This window comes from Sarcophilus harrisii, chromosome 6 (assembly GCF_902635505.1).
Source record: "Sarcophilus harrisii chromosome 6, mSarHar1.11, whole genome shotgun sequence".
NCBI classification, from domain to species: Eukaryota; Metazoa; Chordata; class Mammalia; order Dasyuromorphia; family Dasyuridae; genus Sarcophilus; species Sarcophilus harrisii.
Genome location: NC_045431.1, coordinates 180,666,899 through 180,691,663, shown reverse-complemented (window position 1 = coordinate 180,691,663; position 24,765 = coordinate 180,666,899). Strand labels below are relative to the sequence as shown.

The window sequence follows — 24,765 nt, the reverse complement described above, 5'->3', positions numbered from 1 at the left end:
ATTTAGCTTATATTGAATTATTTGCTGTCTGGGGAAGGAGAAAGGAGGAAAGGAGTGAAAGGAATTTGGAACAAAAGGTTTTGCAGAGGTGAATGTTGAACGTGATCTTTGCATTATTTTGAAAAATAAAAATCTATTGGAATTAAAGAAAAGCTCATCATCAAAAGTTAGTTACTGTGGAATAACTACTTCCGACTACAATCATTCATGAAGCCTTTGATGGAAAACACAGGAAAGGAAGTGTTGATAAAGATCCTACTACTATCTCCTGAAAGTGAGGGAATTGTTTCAAAATGCAGAATGAGACATATATTTTTGGACATAGCTACGCAGGAATTTGTTTTGCTCAATTATGTCTATTTATTATGAAGGAGATGAGGTGAGATCTTTCAAGACAGTTGTGAAAATTGAGTAAGGCTTCATCTACTTCAGAGTTTGAGTAGGCTTGAAGAAGCATTGATTTAAGGGCATACTTTGTAATGTTAAAGGTCACTTTTAATGGGGTGATCAGTTCCTCCATTTGTCCTATTTCGTATTCTGCCTTAAGGTAATGACCATCCCCTCTTAATGGTTGAGATAAAGGTGTTATACCTGCATTTTTGATTTCCTTCACAAGCTAATTGTACAATAATTCAGAGTCTGATTCTTTTTGTACAGCAAAATAATGTTTTGGTCATGTATACTTATTGTGTATCTAAGTTATATTTTAATATATTTAACATCTACTGGTCATCCTGCCATTTAGGGGAGGGGGTGGGGGAGGAGATGTGGGGAAAAAGTGGAACAAGAGGTTTGGCAATTGTTAATGCTGTAAAGTTACCCATGTATATATCCTGTAAATAAAAGGCTATTAAATAAAAAAAAAAAAAAAAAAAAAAGAAAGAGATAAAGGTGTTATAGACATTTCTTAATGTCATTAGAATATCAGTAGCCTCCATCTATGAGACTATCCCCACCTAGGGCTCTGCATTATGTCATTGTTAATGTTATTCCATAAAAGGCTTACTGTCCCGATACTAGACCCTTTGAGATGATAGTCTCCTCTAGCCCTGGGATCCATTGGTCCCAGTATTTCTCTCCATTTAATAAACTATTGAATTGGTCTCTAATCTCTGTCTTGCTCAGTTTCCTTTAACATTACAACTTAAGTCATCATTTTCTCCTTATTTCAATCAAATATGGGCAACTATGTACTTATTGGCCAAGTTCAATTTCTTGGGTAGTTCCGAGTTTAGAATGTAAGACCCTCAGCCAATGAGGATGAGGGTCAGTGGTGAGATGGGGTATTTGCATTAGGGACTAAAGTGTTAACCCTACCCCCACGAGGTGCTTCCTCCTTTGATAGTCTGCTGGATGGGTGGGAATCCCGGAACGTATAATAAACTTTGTTTTTCTTCTAGAGCTCTCTCCAGCTTTTTTTATTAAATGGTGACCCCTCACCATTTCTGAACCACACAATTACAAGAATTTTTCTTTTCCTTTTAAAATAATATTTTTTAGTTTATATAATAAAAAAGCATTTCCATAACAGTGTAATTTTTTTAAAGATCACAAATCTTTTATGAACAACTTGCTATTCCTTTTAAATATATAATAAAGTTATTATGTAAATTTTTTTCATTTTTTGTTCCCTCCTTTTCCTCCCTTACTCCCACCAGAAATAGCTACCATTAGACACCATATGTGTATTTATGTAAAATCATTCTATACATACTTCTATTTATCAATTCTTTCTCTGGATAAGATAGTGTCTTCCTTCACATGTTGTTTGTAGTTAATTTATGATAATCAAAGTAACTTATTCACTCAAATATGTTGTTAAAACAATATTACTATTACTGTTTACAATGTTTGTTCTCTTAGTTCTGCTCATCTTGCTCTTCATGCAAGTCTACGCATGTTTTTTCTAAGATCATTGAGCTCATCATTTCTCATAGAACAATAGTATTTTTCTAAGATCATGGTCTTATGTTCATCCTCTGTTATCTGCACATGCTTAATACATTCTATACAATTCTCTAAAAAATCAAAATTGGTCAGAATTCTCTGACTTCACATTGGTATCACAATCATATACCATAACTTGTTCAGTCATTTCTCCAATTGATAACCATCCCTGAAATTTCCAATTCTTTGCCATCACAAAGAAAGCTGCTACACATATTTTATTTATTTATTTTTTTTATAATCCACATCAACACTTTATTTCCACCTTTGAGCTACCTCCCCAACTCAATGCTTACAACTTTGCAAGATGAGTTCCTAGGATATAATTAATTTAGCATTTTAGATCCCAGCTTCTTAAACTGTGGTTCATGATTCCATGTTGGATCCTCTAACTGGATGTGCAAAATTATGAATGAAAAAAGTTAAAGAAATCCTATTCTAGCATATCCTGTGGTCCACGTTCTTGAAACTATTGCTCACCACTCCTGTTAGTGCGTTTTCAGTTAAAAGTGAGTCAGTAGACACCATTACTTTTTAGTAAAGGTATTTACTAAAGCATGAAAACAGTGACTATAAAACATCACTCCCATAAACTTAGGGCACATTTCCCACAAATACACAGTGTTCTAGGGAGCTGAGTGAATATAACTTAAAATATGATGGTAGCAAAATAAACATAGGAAATACATGGCCAAAACTACTCCCTCATCTAGTACTACATTGTCTCAATAATGTTCCTTAAAGCTACTTCTTGCCACAAATGGTTGCCTTTCTATGTGCATGTCTTTGGGGAATGTGCTACACATATTTTAGAACAAATACATTTATTTTCCTTTTCCCCTATCATCAGTGAAGTTCTAAAGACACAAAAGGAAATAACTCCAGTAAGGAAGACAAATGAGAGTTGTCTGAAGACACCAATGTGAATGGAGAGGGACCCTATTGACCAATTTCAATATTCTAGAGAAATATGTAGAAGGTATTAAGCAAGTGAAGATAACAGAGGATGAACATAGCAATGCGATCTTGGGCTGGGGCGGGGAGGAGGGGTGCGGGAGAATAGTGTCAGTAGTACTAAAGTTCACAATTAAGCTTATGAAGGAAGCTAAAGACCAAAAAATCCATGATGCTGTTAAAGCTATATTGGGAAAATGAAGAGGATAAAAGGAGGGATTGGACCTCTGCCTAAGGAGATGAGATATTGATAACTGATAAGATAAAATTTTTAATTGCTCAATTTGTATTTGGCTTGTTTTCTCTGCCAATCAGGAGGATTTTGAAATTGAAAAGACAAAATCTAAGTGACTAATAGGAGGCTGACACCCAAGATAACTAACTCTTCTCAGCCATAAGCTATTTAACAAGTCTATCCATGATTTGAATAAATTCATTAGATAGCCTACCCTCTGTGTTCAGAAAGTAACAAGTAAAATGCTAAGTCCAGATCTGCCACAGATTTGTCATATGACTTCATCAAGTTTCTTTCCCTATCTGTCCAATGAGAAGGCTGAACTCCCATTGGGGAGAAGAGAGAAAAATGAAGATACAGATTTCTTGCCATCTTGGGGAGCTAGGAGGGGAAAAAAAGAGGGAAAAATGTGGAACTCAAAATCTTACAAAAATGAATGTTGAAAGCTATCTTTACATGTAATTGGAAAAATAAAATACTACTAAAAACTGAAGATTAAAAAGAGTTTAAGGGCAAAGGATGGGGATAGGGGAAATCTTCCTTTATAGGATCTATTTCTTTTTCACTGAGTGAACATGAAGCAGAGGTATTTTATCTTGACCAAGTTAACCACTATGCAGTTTGGCCAGGCACAACATAGTGGTGGAAAATACATTGACCTAGCCTTTTAAACATCTTTGGTCTGGTTCAAGCTCTATTACTTTTTTTTATTTTTATTTTTTTTAATTTAATAGCCTTTTATTTACAGGATATATGCATGGGTAACTTTACAGCATTAACAATTGCCAAACCTCTTGTTCCAATTTTTCACCTCTTACCCCCCCCACCCCCTCCCCTAGATGGCAGGATGATCAGTAGATGTTAAATATATTAAAATATAACTTAGATACACAATAAGTATACATGACCAAAACGTTATTTTGCTGTACAAAAAGAATCAGACTCTGAAATATTGTACAATTAGCTTGTGAAGGAAATCAAAAATGCAGGTGGGCATAAATATAGGGATTGGGAATTCAATGTAATGGTTTTTAGTCATCTCCCAGAGTTCTTTCTCTGGGTGTAGCTGGTTCAGTTCATTGCTGCTCCATTAGAAATGATTTGGTTGATCTCGTTGCTGAGGATGGCCTGGTCCATCAGAACTGGTCATCATATAGTATTGTTGTTGAAGTATATAATGATCTCCTGGTCCTACTCATTTCACTCAGCATCAGTTCATGTAAGTCTCTCCAGGCCTTTCTGAAATTATCCTGTTGGTCATTTCTTACAGAACAGTAATATTCCATAATATTCATATACCACAATTTATTCAGCCATTCTCCAACTGATGGACATCCATTCAGTTTCCAGTTTTTAGCCACTACAAAAAGGGCTGCCACAAACATTCGTGCACATACAGATCCCTTTCCCTTCTTTACAAGCTCTATTACTAATAAGCTGCATAGTCTTTGGTGAGTCACTTTTCCTTTGTGCTATTTATTTTTCCATCTGTAAATTGAGATGAATTGAATTCAATAATCTTTCTTTCATCAAAATTCTTCTTTGATGTCACAAGGTAAACAAGGAGGTACTTTAGTTTCTTAAAAGTTTATTTCTGTGAAACACAAAATTCTGGACATCCATATGAGGCTTAAATACTTACAATTTTACACAGCACTGTGCTTAATCACTGGGAATATGAACTTGGTGTCAGAATGTGTATCTGTCTTTAAAAGTTAAGTACATAGAAACTTATCAGATCATTAGAGGATGAACTTTTTTTTTTTTTTGCCAAAAAAACAGATTTTATTAAACATAGAAATATTAAGATCTGCATAAACAGGAGTACCCAGAAAAAAAATTGTGAATCCTTTAAAGTCCTGAAACATTTGGAAATAGTGCTAATTAATAAAAGCTGTAGAGGAGACCATGATTTGGATGGGGATTGTGAAGTTCTTGTTTTCAAAATTGCTCTAAAATTGGTTTGGGAGTTCTTAAATTCCTTAATTGTTCACTCATTGTGAATACTGAAGTAATGTTTTGAAGCTGGCAAATGATTCAGGCCACACAAAAATTCACCTGTTTGCACAATGGTAAAATATACCAAAAGACACTCTCTTTTAATACTGGCTGATTTATTGGCCTACCTGATCACATGGAGTTCTGCTTTGTCTCTAAGATAAAATACAAGTTCCCTAAAGTGGCTCCAACATCCCATTCAAGTCTTGTTTGATATTAGTTCTTTTTAAACATGGCATACCAAGATCAACTAGTAAACAACATGCTATCCATGATCTGTTTCTATATCTTCACATAACCTATGTTATCTAGATTTTAATACCTTTTCACATTTTCATTCTTTCTACTCTTACCTCTGGTGCTTCCTGCTTTATGGAACTTTCACAGTTCAAAGCATTTTCTGGATGCACTTTTTCTGGATCTTCCCTTTATTTCCATCATGTCCTACTTCATGTGATTATATTTATCTGTGTATATGTTTTTCCCTCACTTCCAAGGGAGAACATAAACTCCTTTAAATTGGGAATTATTTCCATTTTCATCTTGATTTTCATTTTTTAATAAAAATAATGGCATTCTGGGTAATGTCTTGACTTGCCAGTTAATCGGCTTTAAATAAAGCAGGGTAACCCAAAATTGTCAGTCTCACTCTCTTCCAGACATATAGCAAGACAAAAGTCACGACTACTATTGAGGACCAGAATATAGTAGATGACTTTGGAACAAGTTCTAAGTGTTCCATAGTGACTGTTATAACTGGTACGACAAATTGTTCTCATCTATTTGTCAGAAGGAAGTCTTCATAAGCTTGAAGAAGATATCACTCTCACTGAATAAGCTGGTAGCCACTTTCAACCTGGTTTAGCCTGTCTGCCAAAATGGTTTGGCTCCATGAAGCTATAGCAGGGTCTAGCATAGAGTTTCTACAGATTTAGGTAGCAAGGGGTTCTCCTTCTCTGAGTCATAGGTATTTACTCTGGGAGCAGCCTTTGCAGGTCGTTGGTTCTAGTCTCCCTCTCCCTTTTCTGGAGATCTTCAAGGACTAGCCAGGGCAATTTCCACAATTCAGCCCAGCTACCTTAGAAGAATAATGAATGTCTCTCCAGATTTAAAAAAAAAAAATTTAGTAATAGATATTTTTGTGACTGGGAGTCAAATCACTTAAATGCTGGTAGGGGAATAGGTTAACTTAAAACAGAAAAATACATCTATTTGAATAATCCAAAAATGAGTCATCTGAAGAAATCCTTTTGTGGAGGGTGGAGCTGAAGGACCCAGGTATAATAATTTTAATAATGGCTAACATTTATGTAAGGCTTACAATATGCCAATAGAAGCACTTACTGTTTTGGAGACTGCAAAGTGAAAACTATCAGCTAAATTTCTGACATAATCACTCAAGCTACTCAAGAGAACCCAGGATGTTAGAAAATTGATAACAACGAGGACTCAATATCTTTCTGGAATAGACAACAATGGAAGCACCAGGGTTTGACATGAATGGAAAGACAGCTACCAGCTCTTCAGAGAAGGTGGGCACAGTGTGAAATACATTTCTTTCTTTTTTAAAGCTTTTTATTTACAAAACATATGCATGGGTAATTTTTCAACACTGACCCCTGCAAAACCCTTTGTTCCAAAATTTCCCCTCCTTCCCCCTATCCCTTCCCCTAGAAGGCAGGTAGTCCCATACATGTTAAATATGTTACACTATATGTTAAATCCATATTGTAATCCAATATGTAAAAACATATTGTACCGTATTTAACACATAGTTATACAGTTATCTTGCTGCACAAGAAAAATCACACCAAGTAGAAAAAAAAAAACTGAGAAAGAAAACAAAATACAAGCAAACAACAGAAAGAGGGAAAAATGTTGTGGTCCACACTCAGTTCCTACAGTCCTCACTCTGGGTGTAGATGTCTCTCTTCATCACAGAACAACTGGAACTGGTTTGAATCATCTCATTATTGAAGAGAGCCATGTCCACATATAGTTTTGTATATTTTGCTCATGTCACTCAGCATCAGTTCATGTAAGTCTCTCCAGGCTTCTCTGAAATCATCCTGCTGATCGTTTCTTACAGAATAATAACATTCCATAACATTCATATACCACAATTTATTCAGCCATTCTCCAATTGATGGGTATCCATTCAGTTTTGAGTAATACATTTCAACTATCTGCCTTTGTAGGACTGAATCCAAAATAGAATTGTAAATCTATATTTAGATGTCTGGCCCCATAATGGAACAACAGGAGATAAGATGGCCTCCGTACTCTTTAAACTCAGATGTGAGTCCTTTTACATGTAAGGGAATGAGGGAGGGAGGGAGGGAGGAAGGAAAGAAGGAAGGAAGAAGGAAAAAAGGAAGGAAGGAAAGAAAAAAGGAAGGAAGGAAAGAAGGAAAAGAGGAAGGAAGGAAGCAAAAGAGGAAGGAAGGAAAGAAGGAAGGAAGGAAAAGAGGAAGGAAGGAAAGAAGGAAGGAAAAGAGGAAGGAAGAAAGGAAAAGAGGAAGGAAGAAGGAAAGAAGGAAGGAAGTTAGGAAGGAAGGAAGGAAGTTGGGAAGGAAGGAAGTTAGGAAGGAAGTTAGGAAGGAAGTTAGGAAGGAAGGAAGGAAGGAAGGAAGGAAAGAAGAAAGAAAAGAAAAGAAAAGAAAAGAAAAGAAAAGGAAGGAAGGAAGGAAGGGAGAAAGTTAGGGAGGAAGGAAGGAAAAGAGGAAGGAAGAAGGAAAGAAAGAGGAAAGAAATAGGAAGGGAGGGAGGAAGGGAGGAAGGGAGGGAGGGAGGGAGGGAGGGAGGGAGGAAGGAAGGAAGGAAGGAAGGAAGGAAGGAAGGAAGGAAGGAAGGAAGGAAGGAAGGAAGGAAGGAAGAAAGAAAGAAAAGAGGAAGGAAGGAAGGAAGGAAGGAAGGAAGGAAGGAAGGAAGGAAGGAAGGAAGGAAGGAAGGAAGGAAGGAAGGAAGGAAGGAAGGAAGGAAGGAAAGAAAGAAAAGAGGAAGGAAGGAAGGAGGGCGTTAGGGGATTGGGAAACCGCGCGGGTTTCCCAATCCCCTAACGCCCTCCTCTGGCTTCTGCATCCCATTGGTCAATGACCTCGACTCACGCACTTGCTCCGAGTCTTTATTTGCAGAGGGGCCTTCCCCGCCCGCCCCTCCCCTGCAGCCCGTCCCCGTTCTCCCGGCCGCGGCCGCCCTTCCTCCCGAGGCCCTGGGGAATGTAGGCCTCTTCTCGGCGTGACTTGTGCGTGCCCACGTATCGGGCCGCTGAGAAACGAAGGGCCATCGGCGGGTCCTTGGCTCGGACAGTCCCCAGCTCTGAGCTCCTGGGCAAGTTTAAAGCCCCGTAGCACCAGCCCTTCCTCTTTCACAAGCAGGCCCGAGCGGCGGGCCGCCCAGGAACAGGAGTGGGGGGGGGTGTGTTCCCAGCGGCACTTTCCGTACAAAGAAGGGCCTTCCGGCAAGGACGCTCGCTTATCTGTTCCGCCGCGAACCTTCACGCGGGGTTAGCCGGGCGTTACCTTTCTCTCCCCAAACTTTCCCTCCATTGGTTCTCGCTTCGCTTCCGCCCCGACCCGGAAGCTCTTCTCCCCGCCTCCCCTCACCTTTACCCCCTTTCTCCGCCTAACTATGAGGAGGTGGGGAATGACTGAGAAGATTCTCGCTTTCCTTCGTCAGGCCACGCCCCCATTCGGGAAGCTCCGCCCCTATGCTACGAGGATTGGGGAAATAACTTCTGTCAATTAAGGCAACCACAAACGCCGATTGGTTAGGACTCTGGCAGTGGGCCCGAGTCGTTGAGCGTCCGTCTCGCGGTAGGACGAGACCCGTCAGATGAGAACGTGCGTGCCGTTGCGTATACGCAGCATCGGGGGCAAGTCGGGGTTGAGAGGGTGGCCATGGCGGCCCAGTGTTCGGGTTTGGTGCGACGGACTCTCCCGGCGATCGCCCTCTCGCTCCGGTAAGAGGCTGGCAGGCTTCTCTACTGAAGGGGAGGACGGGGTCCTGGTCTTCCGTCACCGGCCCGCCGCGCGCCGCCGCTGGAGACAAACAGCCCCGGAGGGAGCGGGAAGGGGCGGGGGGCCACCGCGGGCCTGCGGGGACCGTGAGGGGGCTTCTGGGCGGAAAGAGGTTCCGGGTCGGCCCAGGTGCCGTCTCTTCTGCCAGCGTCGGCACCGGCTCCGCTCCCGGGGTTTGGGTTCCCTAGAACCTCCTCTTTCTCTCGCTTTCCAGGTTCTTCCTTAGTCCTCTTCCCCCCCCCCCCCCCCTCCTTTATTCCTCCAGCCTAGATCCACACTCCCCGGGTCTCTCCCTCCCCTTCACGTCTGATCCCTTCTCCACCGACGGGGTCTCACGCTCCCTCCTCTGAACCTGGGGTTCTGACTGAGAAAAGCACAGGCGTCTCGGACTCGGGCGGAGCGCGCAGGTGACCCTGAGGCGGCAGCCTCGGGGACGTAGTGGAGCTAGCACCCGCCTTTGGAAAGAGGGGAGCCCCGTGGTCGGCGCTACCGCGCGATCTTGGGCTAGAAACCTCTGGGGCTTGGCTTCCCTACTCCGCAAAATGTGTCAGACTGTGAGGAAAGCACTTGGCAAAGGTTATGCGAGCTTTAGCTGTGCGCCCTGTGTTCGCCTCCTCCCCCCGTGTGACCGTAAGCTTTTTGAAGCTCTTTTGTCTTAATATAGTCGGTATTTAATAATAAATGTCGGGTCGACTATAACTGGCTCAGAGGAGCTCACGTGGTTAATTGAACGAATAGGTGGTGGGGATATAAAAATGAAATCATCTCGGGGTTAAAGGACTTAAATTCTGATGTGACGGGGGTGTTGTGAAATAGGAATTTCCCCAATAACTGCTAAGTTCTAAGACTTCACTCTTGCCTTTGTGCAGCTTCCTGTCCAGTAGAGTAATAAAGTGTAATGAGAACCCAGGATCACCCTCATCTCTCTGTTGAAAAGAGTTAAGGTTTACTGGAAAGTTCTAGGTCACCTCTGAATTTAATTCTGTGTGAAGATTTAAAAAAAAAAAAACAGTCTTTGCTCCCAAGTACTTCAAGCCTCCTGGTGGCTTCAACATTCTAAAGCATTTTACTCTGCAGAGAGCTAGTTTCTTTTTTTTTTTTTATTTAATAGCCTTTTATTTACAGGATATATACATGGGTAACTTTACAGCATTAACAATTGCCAAACCTCTTGTTCCAATTTTTCACCTCTTACCCCCCCCCCAACCCCTCCCCTAGATGGCAAGATGACCAGTAGATGTTAAATATATTAAAATATAACTTAGATACACAATAAGTATACATGACCAAAACATTATTTTGCTGTACAAAAAGAATCAGGCTCTGAATTATTGTACAATTAGCTTGTGAAGGAAATCAAAAATGCATGTGTGCATAAATATAGGGATTGGGAATTTAATGTAATGGTTTTTAGTCATCTCCCAGAGTTATTTTTCTGGGCATAGAGAGCTAGTTTCTTGATAAGATAAAGAAATCACTAAAAATGGTTCTGTCCCCTACAGACTAAATCTGGTAAGAGTAAATACATATGTAAGCTGAACATAATTTAACTTTTTAAAAATACATTTGAGGATTAAATGGTATTTTCAAAGCATCTGAGGCTGATAGAGATTCTCTGGTGCAAATGAAACTGTCCTCAACACTTTATTATAGTGCTGAGTTTTTTGTTATTTTCATTGTGTTCACTAAAGGGAGGAGGGAAGGACCTTTTTAAGGGCGTTGTGAAAATGCTGATCTGTGCTCACCTTCACATTGGTAAGTCAAGGACATAAGGATTTTGTATTAGAAGAAGCATTTACATCTAGTAACAGTTAAAAATGCATTAGAAACCCACAGTCCAAGGGTCATAAGGGCAAGCACCCTGACCTTCTCTGTCTCTCCTTGCTAAAAGTTGTTTATCTCCCAGAGTTGGATTAGTTAGAGGATATCTGGCCAAATCGACAATTACTGAAGACCTATTATTCAACCCAGGAAAGGATTATTCAAATCAATAGTTATTTATTAAATACTTTTCTTGTTCAGTGCTACTATAGGGGAATGAAAAGAATTAAAAGCCACTCTTGGCATTTATCACTATGTGGTTCAGTTCTTTATCCAGACTAAAACTTTACAAAGCCACCCTCCACATCCATAAATAGTGTTGAATATGTAATGACCGATTTCATTCGAAAAATACAGTAATAAAAGTATTAATGCTTGAATGAAAAGGTCTTTTTCAGCAGGTGACTCATGGGTTGAGCTAGGAAGCCATTGGGGAAAATCACTGGGAAATTTTTGTGGACAAACTTTTACTGTAATTTTCCTTCTCTGTTTCAACCATTAAGAGCTCTGAATTTTAAGTCTTTATACCACAGTTTCTTATTTTGTTTCTGCCAGTGATTCCCTTAAATTATCTTTAAAAATGGAGTAACATCTGGCTCTTCAAATGGAAGAGAATAAATTGCTTGTCCCAGAAGGGTAAATTTCAACAAATAAGTAGAAGTTATGGGGTGTAAATTTCTTTTAACTAATATATAGACTTTGTGGTTTTTGATTGTTTTTTAATTTTGAGCTTCCCCAAAATGTAATGAAATGCTCTTGTGAAGTTATGACTAGGACTCATTAAAAGTAAGCTTTCTGACCTCTGGTTTCACATCTTCACATATCTCAAATTCAGCCTAAATGTCTATTTCTAAAACTAATTCATTATTTTTCCACTTAAACTTTTCCGTCTTCACTTCCCTATTACTATTGAAGGCACCCCCTTTACCCAGGCTTGAATCCTAGATTTATTTCCAACTCCTGATTGCTGGTCTCTTTTTCTCTCATACCTCTTTTCCCCTATGTCCAATCTCTTGACAAGATCCATCGCTTTCTCATTTCTTTTTTTTTTTTTTTTTTTAAATTTAATAGCCTTTTATTTACAGGATTTATACATGGGTAACTTTACAGCATTAACAATTGCCAAACCTCTTGTTCCAATTTTTCACCTCTTACCCCCCCCCCCAGATGGCAGGATGACCAGTAGATGTTAAATATATTAAAATATAACTTAGATACACAATAAGTATACATGACCAAAACATTATTTTGCTGTACAAAAAGAATCAGACTCTGAATTATTGTACAATTAGCTTGTGAAGGAAATCAAAAATGCAGGTGTGCATAAATATAGGGATTGGGAATTCAATGTAATGGTTTTTAGTCATCTCCCAGAGTTATTTTTCTGGGCATAGCTAGCTCAGTTCATTACTGCTCCATTAGAAATGATTTGGTTGATCTCGTTGCTGAGGATGGCCTGATCCATCAGAACTGGTCATCATCTAGTATTGTTGTTGAAGTATATAATGATCTCCTGGTCCTGCTCATTTCACTCAGCATCAGTTCGTAAGTCTCTCCAGGCCTTTCTGAAATCATCCTGTTGGTCATTTCTTACAGAACAGTAATATTCCATAATTTTCATATACCACAATTTATTCAGCCATTCTCCAACTGATGGACATCCATTCAGTTTCCAGTTTCTAGCCACTACAAAAGGGCTGCCACAAACATTCGTGCACATACAGATCCCTTTCCCTCTTTATAATCTCTTTGGGATATAATCCCAGTAGTAACACTGCTGGATCAAAGGGTATGCACAGTTTGATAACTTTTTGAGCATAGTTCCAAACTACTCTCCAAAATGGTTGGACCCGTTCACAACTCCACCAACAATGCATCAATGTCCCAGTTTTCCCGCATCCCTCCAACAATCATCATTATTTTTTCCTGTCATCTTAGCCAATCTGACAGGTGTGTAGTGGTATCTTAGAGTTGTCTTAATTTGCATTTCTCTGATTAATAATGACTTGGAGCATCTTTTCATGTGACTAGAAATAGTTTCAATTTCTTCATCTGAGAATTGTCTGTTCATATCCTTTGACCATTTTTCAATTGGAGAATGGCTTGATTTTTTATAAATTAGAGTTAATTCTCTATATATTTTGGAAATGAGGCCTTTATCAGAACCTTTGACTGTAAAAATATTTTCCCAGTTTATTGCTTCCCTTCTAATCTTGTCTGCATTAGTTTTGTTTGTACAAAAACTTTTCAGTTTGGTATAATCGAAATTTTCTATTTTGTGATCAGTAATGATCTCTAGTTCTGCTTTGGTCATAAAGACCTTCCCCTTCCACAGGTCTGAGAGGTAAACTATCCTATGTTCCTCTAATTTATTAATAATTTCATTCTTTATGCCTAGGTCATGAACCCATTTTGACCTTATCTTTGTGTACGGCGTTAAGTATGGATCAATGCCTAGTTTCTGCCATATTAGTTTCCAATTTTCCCAGCAATTTTTATCAAACCGCTTTCTCATTTCTAACATTTCTCAAATATGATTGCCAGATAAAGACATTACCCTGAGTTAGGTCATTATTTCCTTATGCTTGGACTATTCCCTATAGGTCTTTAACCATTCTCTACTCAGGTACCAAAGTGGTTTATCCAAAGTGCAAATTTACCCAAAGCACATGCACTGACACACATGCTAATTTCTCCCCTCTGCTATCTCTCCTTCCCTTCCCCAAACTCCAGTGGATCCTTATCTCAAATATCAAATACAAAATCCTCTAACATTCAAAGAGCTCTGCTTAATTTATACTCTACCTATATTGATGGAAGTTGAAAATTATCTTTCCTTGTATTTGAGGAAAAAGTTACTATCCAAAAAAGGGGGGGGGGAATGGAGTGCCTTACATGAAGAAAAGTAAGGAGGCCAGTGTCACCGAATTAAAAAGTAGTCTTGAAGGTTGTTAATAAGCTGTTACAAGACTGGCAATATTTTGCAGGGCTTTGTGAATCCAACAGGATTTCAAATTTGATCCTAAGGGCTAAAGGGAGCCCTTGGGCTTTATTGAATAGGGTATGACTTGGTCAGATTTGCACTTTAGAAAGCTCATTTGATGGTAGAGTAGAGAATGAATTGGATTAGGGAGAATCATGGTTAGAATCGCTCAGGGATGGGGGAAGGAGTGAGTACCTACATTAGGATGTTTGCAGTGTCCATGGAAAGGAGGAGAGATACAAAGGACACAAAGCATATCAGACTAAGAATTTACCAAATGAAGAGGAGGAGGAGGAAAGGTACAGTGAATCTCTCATCATCTTTTATGAACACCCATGCTGATTTTATTCCTTTGGGGAAAATCTGGGTGAAGCAATCCTGTTAACTAAGTCGTCTTTCCAACTTAACATATTCTTAAGATGTTGCTTGAATAGCCAGTGACTTTCCTAGGATCAGAAAGCCATCATGTGTTAGAGGAGGGACTTATGTTTTCCAGGCCTCTTTCTACTAATAACATGATGACCCTTTGTATTATTGAATGCAGTTTAAGCTCTGGACCAGTAGGCAGTAGATTTAGATTCTAAGCCTATCTCTGTAGCTACTAAGTAGCTTTTTTTAGTGTGAGACAATTGGGCTATCTGATCTTGAATACCTCTCTTACCCCTTGAGTTATATTGTCATGTTTAAAGAAGACATTTGGAAAGATCATGGATTAAGTTGCCCATTAGTATAATTAGCATATTAATATTTTGTGTCAATAGTTGTACTAGCCAGTTTTATGGTCATTTATTTATGAACATTATGTATTTTCAAGCAGTTAGGTGGCACAGTGGATAGAGTAGCAGGCCTGGAGTCAGGATGACGAGTCATCCTGAGTTCAGATATGACCTCAGATACTTAAAATACCTGTGTGACCCTACCCAAGTCACTTAACCCTGTTTGCCTCAATTTCCTTGTCTAAAAAATGAGTTGGAGAAGGAAAAGGCAAACCATTCCTATATCTTTGCCAAGAAAACCCCAAATGGGGTCACAAAGAGGAGGACACAGCTTAACAAAGGCATTGTACTTTTTAGACTAAATTTACAAGTTTAATTGTATCATTTTCTATAATCAAGAGTTTATTATATTTAACTTGAGTTGACTATTCTCTCTCATGTTTCTGGCAAATAATTAACATGAGAGAATTTTAAACATCCTCTTTCTTTTTATTTTTTTTAAGTGGCAAATAATAATTAACATTGATATTTTTTTTTCAGGACCTCTTCTAGACTGCTCTGTACAGCAACAAAACAGAAAAATAATGGCCAGAACTTAGAAGATGATTCTAGTCAAAATGAACAGAAGACAGACAGTGCCTCTACAGAGAAGACACTAACTGAAGAGAAGGTCAAATTAGAAGAACAGCTAAAAGAAACATTGGTAAGATATGAGTGAGGTGATATAAACTGTTGGATTCTCAATCTCAATCCTACTATCTCCCCCCCCCAAAAAAAAAAAAAAAGAAGAAGAAAAACATTAATAGAATATTTTTTTTAAATGCACAGATCAGAAACGGGTTTAAAGACAAACACAAGGAAGACAGCTAAGAACTAATTTGTTTAATTGAAAATATACTTCTAAAGTATATATGTAATAAGGTTTAATTTCTTTTGTTATTATGGAAATTTTTATATTTGGTGTTTGTCAATTTCCAAGTAACAAAATTTTTTTTTAAAAAATCTTTTGGAGGTCTAGGATCTATACATTTGTTTGTTGCTCTATAACAGGGGTCCTCAAACTATGGCCCACAGGCCAGATACAGCATCCGAGGACAATTATCCCCCTCACCTAGGGCTATGAAGTTTCTTTATTTAAAGCCCACAAAACAAAGTTCTTGTTTTACTATAGTCCTGCCCTCCAACAGTCTGAGGGACAGTAAACTGGCCCCCTATTTAAAAAGTTTGAGGACCCCTGCTCTATAATATTGAACAAGTCTGAACCTTTCAGTTTCTCCATTTATAAAATCAAGGAATTGAAGTAGGTGGCATTTAAGTTCCTTTTCAGAACCAAAGTTCTGTGGATCCAAGTATGTTGAGTAAAAATAATATTATCATAGATAATGGACATTATCCATAGGAATAGGATAGATTCAGATGAGCTTTCCTAAGTCCTTGGCATCATACATAAAAAGGATTTGAAAATTAAATTTAATGTTCACTTGCATCATGAGTTGTTCTACCAGTACTTTGAGTAGAAAATTTGGAATGTTGTAATCTTCCTGGAATAATATTGTTTGTTGGTTAAAGAGTGTGAGTACTTCATTTAGTGGGCTTTTGCTTTTCATTCCTGCTTATTTTTCATCCTTTCCCCTGATTGTGTTGATTTTTAATAAAGAAGGATCGGCGGTAGCAATATTAAAAGTGCTTTATCGTTTAGGATGTTGTTCTGTACTAATTTACTATAAAAGAGCAGATAATAAAGGTAGTAATCTGTCTTTAATCTTTGTCTTAGGAGAAGTACAAGAGAGCCTTAGCAGATACAGAGAACTTGAGGCGGCGGAGCCAGAAATTGGTAGAAGAGGCAAAATTATATGGTAAGTGATCCTCTAAATCACAAAAATTATCACTTTTATTCACAAAAGTGCACTGGTCATAAAACATTTTCCATAGAAATGCTACCCTTTTTTTTTTTTTTTTTTTTTTTTTTTTTTTTTTTTATGGAAGAAAATAAATGGATGCCCAAGGGAAGAATGTGCAGCATTGAACAGAATGGGGAAGGGGAAAGGCAACAAATAAGGCCACTCCCTGGGATGTGTCTAGATTGAGTTGGGAGGAGAGAGGGGTTCAGATAATTCCAAGGAGGATAGCAATGTACATAGAAGTTATTATAGTCAAATGAAATACACAACAAAATTAATCTGACACTTGAAGCATAATTTTGAAATACTTATGTCTAAATGTTAAATTAGATTTACAAGCCGAAAACCTGGATTCAATCCTAATTCTGCTTACTTGCCATATCACTTAACCCCTTTGGAAAAGTATACATAAATACCCAAGAAAACACATGGGTTTGTGTTAGTATTGCTGTGGTGGATTAGTGTACTTCTCATCATTGTTATTAAACAAATATAGTGCAGAGCTGCTAAGTACAACTGCTAGAAACCAGGAGGGATGCAATATATTTTAAAGTTTATGCATTAGAGAAAAGAGATTGCATGTTTTTACAAACATAGTAAGATTAAGCAAATATAAAATCTTGTTTCCTTTATTTTTTTGTAGTCTTAGAATTTTCTTTATAATATTATTTAAACTTTAAGAAAAATATAAAATTAGTATTTACAGCTTAGAACATCCCAAGGAAATAATGCATGCCTGTAGTGCTACTCATATTATTGTATTACTCTGGAATTATTTATAATTAAGAGTGATAGGTTTTATGGAAATGATTTTTAAGCTTAATGTATCCAAAGAAGGAAGCATTGATGACAGCAGAGTCAAGAGATGGGATAGACGAGGGTGTGTTTGATGACAAGACAGGAGCCAAAGGATAAAGTAAACTGGAAAATTAGAGAAGGGGGATGACTGTGGTGCCAATCCATTGGAGGAGATGGAGAATTAGCATGGAGGGAAAGGTCACCATAGAACCCAGAGGGAGCATTTGAAGATAGACAACAAACTTGTAAAGAGCCCAGTCAGCTTGGCTGTGGGGCTTCCTCCAGAAGGGAGTGTAGGAGCAGGGAGCAGGTGGGCCTGGAAGTTTGGAGATGAACAGGAAAAATTTGAAGAAAAGGAAGGGCAGAATTGGATTAATTAGAAACTTTGCATAAGGGAGGGCAGAGCAGCAAGGATGACGGGTTAGGAATGGAGTGGAGTGATTGAAAGTCGTATAGGTTTAGAAGTATCAGTAAAGTGCTTGGCACATTGCTTCACACGCAGCAAATACTCACCCAATGCTTATTCCCTATGAAGAACAAGGAAGAAATGGAAAGAAGTTAGTCAGAAGTACAATTGTTTTTAAGCTGAGAATGACTCATTTGAGAAAAGACATTGAAGATGTGTAAGAGAACAAACACATGGTTTATAGAGCAAAGTCATGGAGGAGAGGGATACCTTCAGCAAGAAAGAGACAGGTAGAACAGTGAAGAGAAGAATTCGCCTGTAGATGGCCCCTCAGTCTTCTGTCACTTTAACTGGAATCCACTGTTATACAATTTGGTGGAACCGATAAGTCTAGAATCATAGGTTCTAAAACTGGAGGGAATCATTGAAATGGGGTCTAATCCTGTTATTTTACAAGATGAGGAAATACCCCAAAAAGGGAGGCAAGAGTAACTAGCCTGAGCTCACCCAGGTCAGGAAGACTAGAACCACAATACCTAGGTGCTCAGACCATTGCATTTGCCATTTACAACTACTTTTCTGAAAGCAGCTCAGCTACTTTGTGTGACCTCTAGGCAGATTTAATTCTTGAGATAGTAATTTAAATTAAAAGTTGATAAAAGAGACATTTGGTTATTTCAGTAGGGATTCACTTTTATGGCTAGGATAAGTTTGAAAATGTCAACATCTTTTCTTGAATTCATGTACTCAAAAATAGTACAAAAGTCATTTTATAAAGTAAGGTCTAAATTTAGCCCAACCTCTTTGGCTTGAGTGGATACCCTTTCAAAGTCACTGTAATGCTCAGAATTCCATTGATAAGCCTTCCTTGACTTGGGTAGGCTAGTCCTTTGATGACCAGCATAGTTGAGCCTCTTAGTCACTTGAGCCCCTTCCATTTTGGTAGGACCTGCCAGTTTGTGCTCCACTGTAGGTTTTGTAAACATTGGGTCACCTTCCTTTCTATGGTAAATGGATAATTTTTGTGAAGGAGCTACATATATAAATGAACTGTTATACATATACTACATTTTTAAAAATACATTCCCTATTACATGTTTAAAAATAATCCATGATTATTTTAGGTGAGAACTTACAGTACATTACTTAATCACTTATCACTTTAATAGCTAGGTGTTCACAGTGGCAAGAGCTCTGGGCCTAGGATCTGAAAGCTTGAGTTTAGCTTCAGAGAATTTCTGTTTGAGCAAGTCATTTAACCTCTGTTTACCTCAGTTCTTCAAATGTAGAATAGGAATAACAGCACTTAGCTCAGAGACGCAAATGAAGATATTTGTAAAACACTTAGCACAGTGTCTGGTATATATTAGACACTTAATGCTAGTTTCCTTATCTTCCTTTTTCCTGATAACATATTTTATTTTTGAAATCACATGTAAGAAATCTTGAAAGATATCTGTGATTTGATGGTTACATGATAAATTCCATTTTTAATTTTGTATCTGTTTATGTTCTCAATTTAAGTTCCTTAAGGAAAGGAGGTACCATACCATAAAACTTAAAAAAAAAAAAAAAAACTTATAGTAGGCATTCAGCAAGTATTTAATTTTCTAGCTTTTAAAAAAACTTCCATTTATATTGCCTCTGCATGTGGCCTCTCGTTTTTAAGACTCAGTACTTCAGAATAAAATTGTATTCCTTTAATGGAATTAAAATGCACTGATTTTTTTCCTTCATCTGGTATGATCCCTGTTTTCCAAACTCTTCTTGAAAGTTTTTCTTTTTAAAAAATACTTGTTGGTGCCTTTTGTTTTCAATCACATCACACCTAGAAGTGTGGGGGAAGGGGTTCTGAGTAGTTTTCTATTCCAGTTTCTTAAGAATTAGTTGTCCATGGACAGTTTCCCGTCACATAGGACTTGAAACTGCAAGTCTCTTATATATAGCTTGCTTTTTTTTTTTAAATATATAATAGTTTGATCTGTAATTTTCAAAACTATTGATTTTCCTTCTGTCTCAGTGACTTGTCTTTTGTTCCCACTTTTCCTCTCAATGAAAAGAAAAATAACTTTTAATAATCAAAACAGATTCCCATGTTAAACTATGCCCACAAATGCATGTACTCTTATTGAATCCTTTACCTTTGTATGAATTGAGCAGCCTTCTTCTTGGTTCTCAGAGTTATTTCTCTTTATAATGTTATTGTTATAAATTGATCTCCTGGTTCTATTCACTTAGTTTGACATCATTTCATACAAGGGTTCCTAGATTTCTCTAAAACTATCCACTTTGTCATGTAATGATATGGTGCTCCATTACATTCATATGCCATCATTTGTTTAACCATTATTTAATAAATGGACTCTTCTTTGCTACCATTTTTTAAAGTACCATACATAAAAAGAGCTTTTCCTCTTTCTTTGATCTCCTTGAGATATAAAAGATCTGTTTCATGATTTGGGGATATTATTTCAAATTACTTTCAAAATGGCTAAACCAGATCATAATGGCATATAAAATTGTTTGTCCACAGTATTTGTCATTACTTTTTTGTTCTCTTTCCAATCTGAGTGTTAGAGGAAGAATTTCAGAATTTGTTTTTGCTAGAGCTCCCTGTTCTGAGGCCATATTTAAATTTTTTCATCCTGTATTTTTTCCACTTATACAAATCTTACCTCATGGAGAGAATATCAGTGCTAGGAGGCACTTTCACAATCATCTAGTTTTTGTGGTCTTCCCCCATCCCCCCCCCCCCCCTTTTTTTTTTCTTTTACAGGTGTGGAACTTAGGCCTAGAGAACTTAGCATCTCATATTTCTATAGCACAGTATCTCAGATAGGAGAAGGAACAAAGGGGAATTACCCATTGTATAAAAGAAAAAAGATGCAGACCTTGTGGTATGTATGACTTTTTAAGTCATGCAGCTGTTCAGTTCTAGAGCAGAGGCTTGATTTTCAAGTCCTGTTTCCTTTCCACTATACCAAGTCGCTTTGATAATGTTTAGCTGACAAATTTATCCTTATGTGCATATGTAGGTGAAATTTGTGATTATTGTGTAAAATTATAAAATTTTGAGTTGACGTTTAAAATACAATTTTTTTTTCCCTTTAGGTATTCAAGGTTTCTGTAAAGATTTATTAGAAGTCGCTGATATTTTGGAAAAGGCAACAGCAAGTGTCCCAAAAGATGAAATAAAAGAAGAAAACCCTCATTTGAAAAACCTGTATGAGGGTCTTGTTATGACTGAAGTCCAGATTCAAAAAGTGTTCACAAAGCATGGTTTGCTCAAACTAAATCCTGTTGGTGCCAAATTTGATCCCTATGAACATGAAGCCTTGTTCCATACTCCAGTAGAGGGAAAGGAGCCTGGCACCATTGCACTAGTAACCAAAGTTGGGTATAAGCTACATGGGCGAACCTTGAGACCTGCTTTGGTGGGTGTTGTTAAAGAACCGTAGCAATCTAACTTCCCCACATCTAGATGCCGTACAGCTATTAAATGGATGTTTTCTCCTTCAAACACTTTTTACATTTTCCCACACTTCAAGGAAGGCTTAAAGTAACCAATGGCTCAACAGAAAGCTCACTCAGTCTTGAAATTACATTATTTAATGAACTGAATTTGGAAGGTCTGCAAATTGATTTTAATATTGCATATTTAAAAACCGAGCCTCTGAGGCACTCTTGTACTTGTATAGTATCTTGAATAATGATTTATTTGTTAAAAACCCTGGCTACTTAAAAGGTATGTTCAGTGAATAAAATGTCTCCAGGAATTCTAATGTAACTGTCCAGACAGATTTATGGGGTTGGTTGTTTTTTACTGTGTTTCTCATCCTGTAGTTTTGTTTTTTCCTTTTGTACTATGAAAAGGTTATGAGAAAAGCTCTTTGAGATTTATAAATGACTAGATAAAACCAACAAATTTTCTTAATACTCTTTCCGAGAGAAGTATACTTAGGTTCCTTGTTTATATGTTGGTATCTTGCTGCCAAGTTTTGGTGGCTTCTAGCTTTTCCTTGGAATACACTGGTAGTATGCCGTGTTGTTGATTAAGAACCATTATGTGAACTTCAAAAGGAAGTTATTTAAATAGTATCTAAGTACTACATATGATTCAACTGCCACTAATAATTTGCCCAATATTTGGATTTCATTTCAGACCTTTAAGTAATAAACCATTTTTAGTAGTCCTTTTCATTGTTAGAGCTATTATTTTGCCAGTTAAGTAATTTAATTTAGCCTTCAAAACTTGGGGGGAAAATTGGTTGCATCCTTTTGGAGTGTTGATGTTTAAAGGGAGAATTATGTTGAAATCAGTGTCTGAAGTAATTTCAAGTAATGTATTTAATTTTACATTCCTTAGTAAGCTCTGCTTTCCCAGAGTTTAGGAACCAAGTGCTGGGTATGTTTTTTAAAACATTGTTTGAATTTATTATTTAAAAGGATTAAAGCCCTAATTTGTGCTAAATTTCCTATTTTCTGACATTTATTTTCTATTTGTTAGGTTATGTTCTAGTATTAATAGTAATGACCCTTATATTGGCCCCTTTGACATTTCAAAACGAAAAGCCCTAAAATCATGTTTAACTTTTAGCTTTTTTACATACACATTTTAATTTGCTATACCACTTACTTGAATTATGCAAACACTATGCATCTGTTATTTATATGGTCCTCAGGCAATGAAGATGAAAAATGACAATTCTTGCCTTTAGAGTTAATGGTACATGACAGTTTTACCTTGCATTGTTTTGAATATGTAAACAGAAAATATCCAAAGTATTTAAGAAAATTTCATTAAAACACTTTGAGCTGAAAAGTTTAAGAAAAGACTTGAACTAAGTCCCAAAGAATAGGCATAACCATAGATGTGGGTTTGTGTTTTAAGCATTGGAGAGGGTTGAGGGGGAGGAATTGGAACGGCTTGAATATACGTGCAGAAGTAAGATGACAAAATGAAAATGGGGAATGGTTAACAGTTTGCCTGGAAAGTAGAGTACATGAAGAGGAGCAATATGAAATCCAAATAAAACAGCAGAAAAATGGACTTAAAATACCAGGCTCTAGGTTATATGGGAGGGACAAAGATGGGTGTATTAAGAAAAATGTTTTAGAATCTGTATGAAGGGATGGACTGTTTGTTGACTTGCCAGTGGAAAACAGAAACCAATTAGAAGGCTATTACAATAATCCAAATGGGCAGTGATACAAATCTGGATAATGAATAGTATTGGGGGATGGGGGTGGGGAAAGGGCTGGAAAGTATGTAATGTCAAGTACTAAAGCTAAGCTAGAGGAACAAACATGGATTATTAGGTGATGGGAGAAATTAAAAATGGCAGATTTATAGTCTGAAGGAAAGGGTGGTAATAGAATAAATCAAAGTTAGAAAAGGGGGCAAGTTTGGTGAGCAAGGTGAGTTTAGCTGTAAACAGCTGCAACAGGAAGGGCAGCAACAACTAGGCACTTAATGCTTATTATTTTCTTCTTCCCTGATAACTTGAACATTTTAGGAATCGGCTCAAGAAAGGTGAGGACTGGATGTGTAAGTTTGGGAGTACTCTTCAAAGAAAACAGGAGATTGCAGCTACTAAATGACTCTGACTTCACACCCAGGGTTACCTATTGTGCCACCTCCTTGCCTTTAGAGCTCTGACAGAAAGAACTAATTGGAAGATCTTCAAGCCAAGGCTCAGATGTCTTTTAAGGAAGCTGAGGAATTGGACAACAGCTAGAAGAAAGTGGTCAAATGTTTTGTTTCAGACAATTTTTCCCACTTCCTTTTCTATCAATCAGCAGCATCAACTTGGATTCCTGCCCTTTCCCCCCTCACTTATCCCAGTTTCCAAATTAAATATGAGCAGTTTCCAAAAGGTGGCTGACCTCTTGGGTCAAGGACAGGTGGACAAAATGAGAAATAAAAAGGGTTGATAGCTCTAAAAAGGATAGGAAGTGAATACGCTTCAGCATTCAGAAACTGACAGAAACTGACTCCAGTCTGTTCAGAAAAGTGCCAGGCCTAAAATCGGGAAGCCTCATCTTCTGGAGTCCATAACTGGCCTCAGACACTTAGCATCTGTATGATCTAGGCAAGTCAACCCTGTTTGCCTCAGTTTCTCATCTGTAAAATAAGCTGGAGAAGGATATGGTAAAACATGCCAAGAAAACCTCAAATGGGTCATGAGTTAGCTACAACTGAAACAAATCAGAAAAAAGCTTAAAGTTAAGCACCCTGGCTAATGGGTACTTGAGATAGTATATCCAAAACTTACAGGTAGTGGCCAGAGAAAATACGGTCTTATTTGTAAGGCTACTATACAGTGTAAGTAGCCAGTGGTATATTATCAACTGTACCTTACATCAAAAAGAGGCCTGATGACCTATACTGGAGCAATGTTAATTGTCACAGTGGTTCTCAAAGTATGGTCTATAGAATCCTGGGGATCTCAAACCCTTTTAGAGGGTCTACAAATTCAAAAATGGTTTTTATTTCCAATATGGTAAATGTCTATAAATAGAATCCAGATAAACAAAAACGCTTTGGAGAGATCCTCAATAATTTTTAATAGGATAAAGATACTGAAAAAACAAAAGTTTGAGAACCACCGGTTTACAAGTTATAAGGTTCCTAGTGTTGGGTAGAATCCCCATGGAGAATTTATGGGAGGATTTGGAGCAACTGCAGAGGCAGACTTGGAGGCTGTAAAAAGAATCTGTCCAAAAGGAGCTTTCTGGGGTTTTCAAATGAAGGTTCCTTACTGGGAAAGTGGAGTGCAGTGCCATGAGTCCATTCTAAACAGGATCATTATCCTTATAATAGAGGATCACAGACTTTAGAGCTAAATGAGACCTTAACGGTTATCAGTAGTCATCTAACACTCATTTTATTTAAAGACTAAGAAGCCAAAACTCTGAAAAGTGAACTGACATATTTAGGGCTTTCCCAAGTTTTCTGACAAATTTTCCCAACAATAATAAACCTAT

The 24,765-nt window shown here is 37.7% G+C and overlaps 1 protein-coding gene across 1 annotated transcript; it reads left to right on the top strand.

The window, feature by feature from the left end:
- The first annotated feature begins 8,909 nt into the window (after positions 1-8,909).
- Positions 8,910-22,249, top strand: GRPEL1 (GrpE like 1, mitochondrial). Its single transcript, XM_012552349.3, has 4 exons — positions 8,910-9,095; positions 15,214-15,376; positions 16,448-16,529; positions 20,890-22,249. The coding sequence occupies exons 1-4, from the start codon at positions 9,034-9,036 to the stop codon at positions 21,234-21,236; spliced, it is 654 nt and encodes a 217-aa protein (XP_012407803.1). The 5' UTR covers positions 8,910-9,033; the 3' UTR covers positions 21,237-22,249.
- Positions 22,250-24,765: the final 2,516 nt, after the last annotated feature.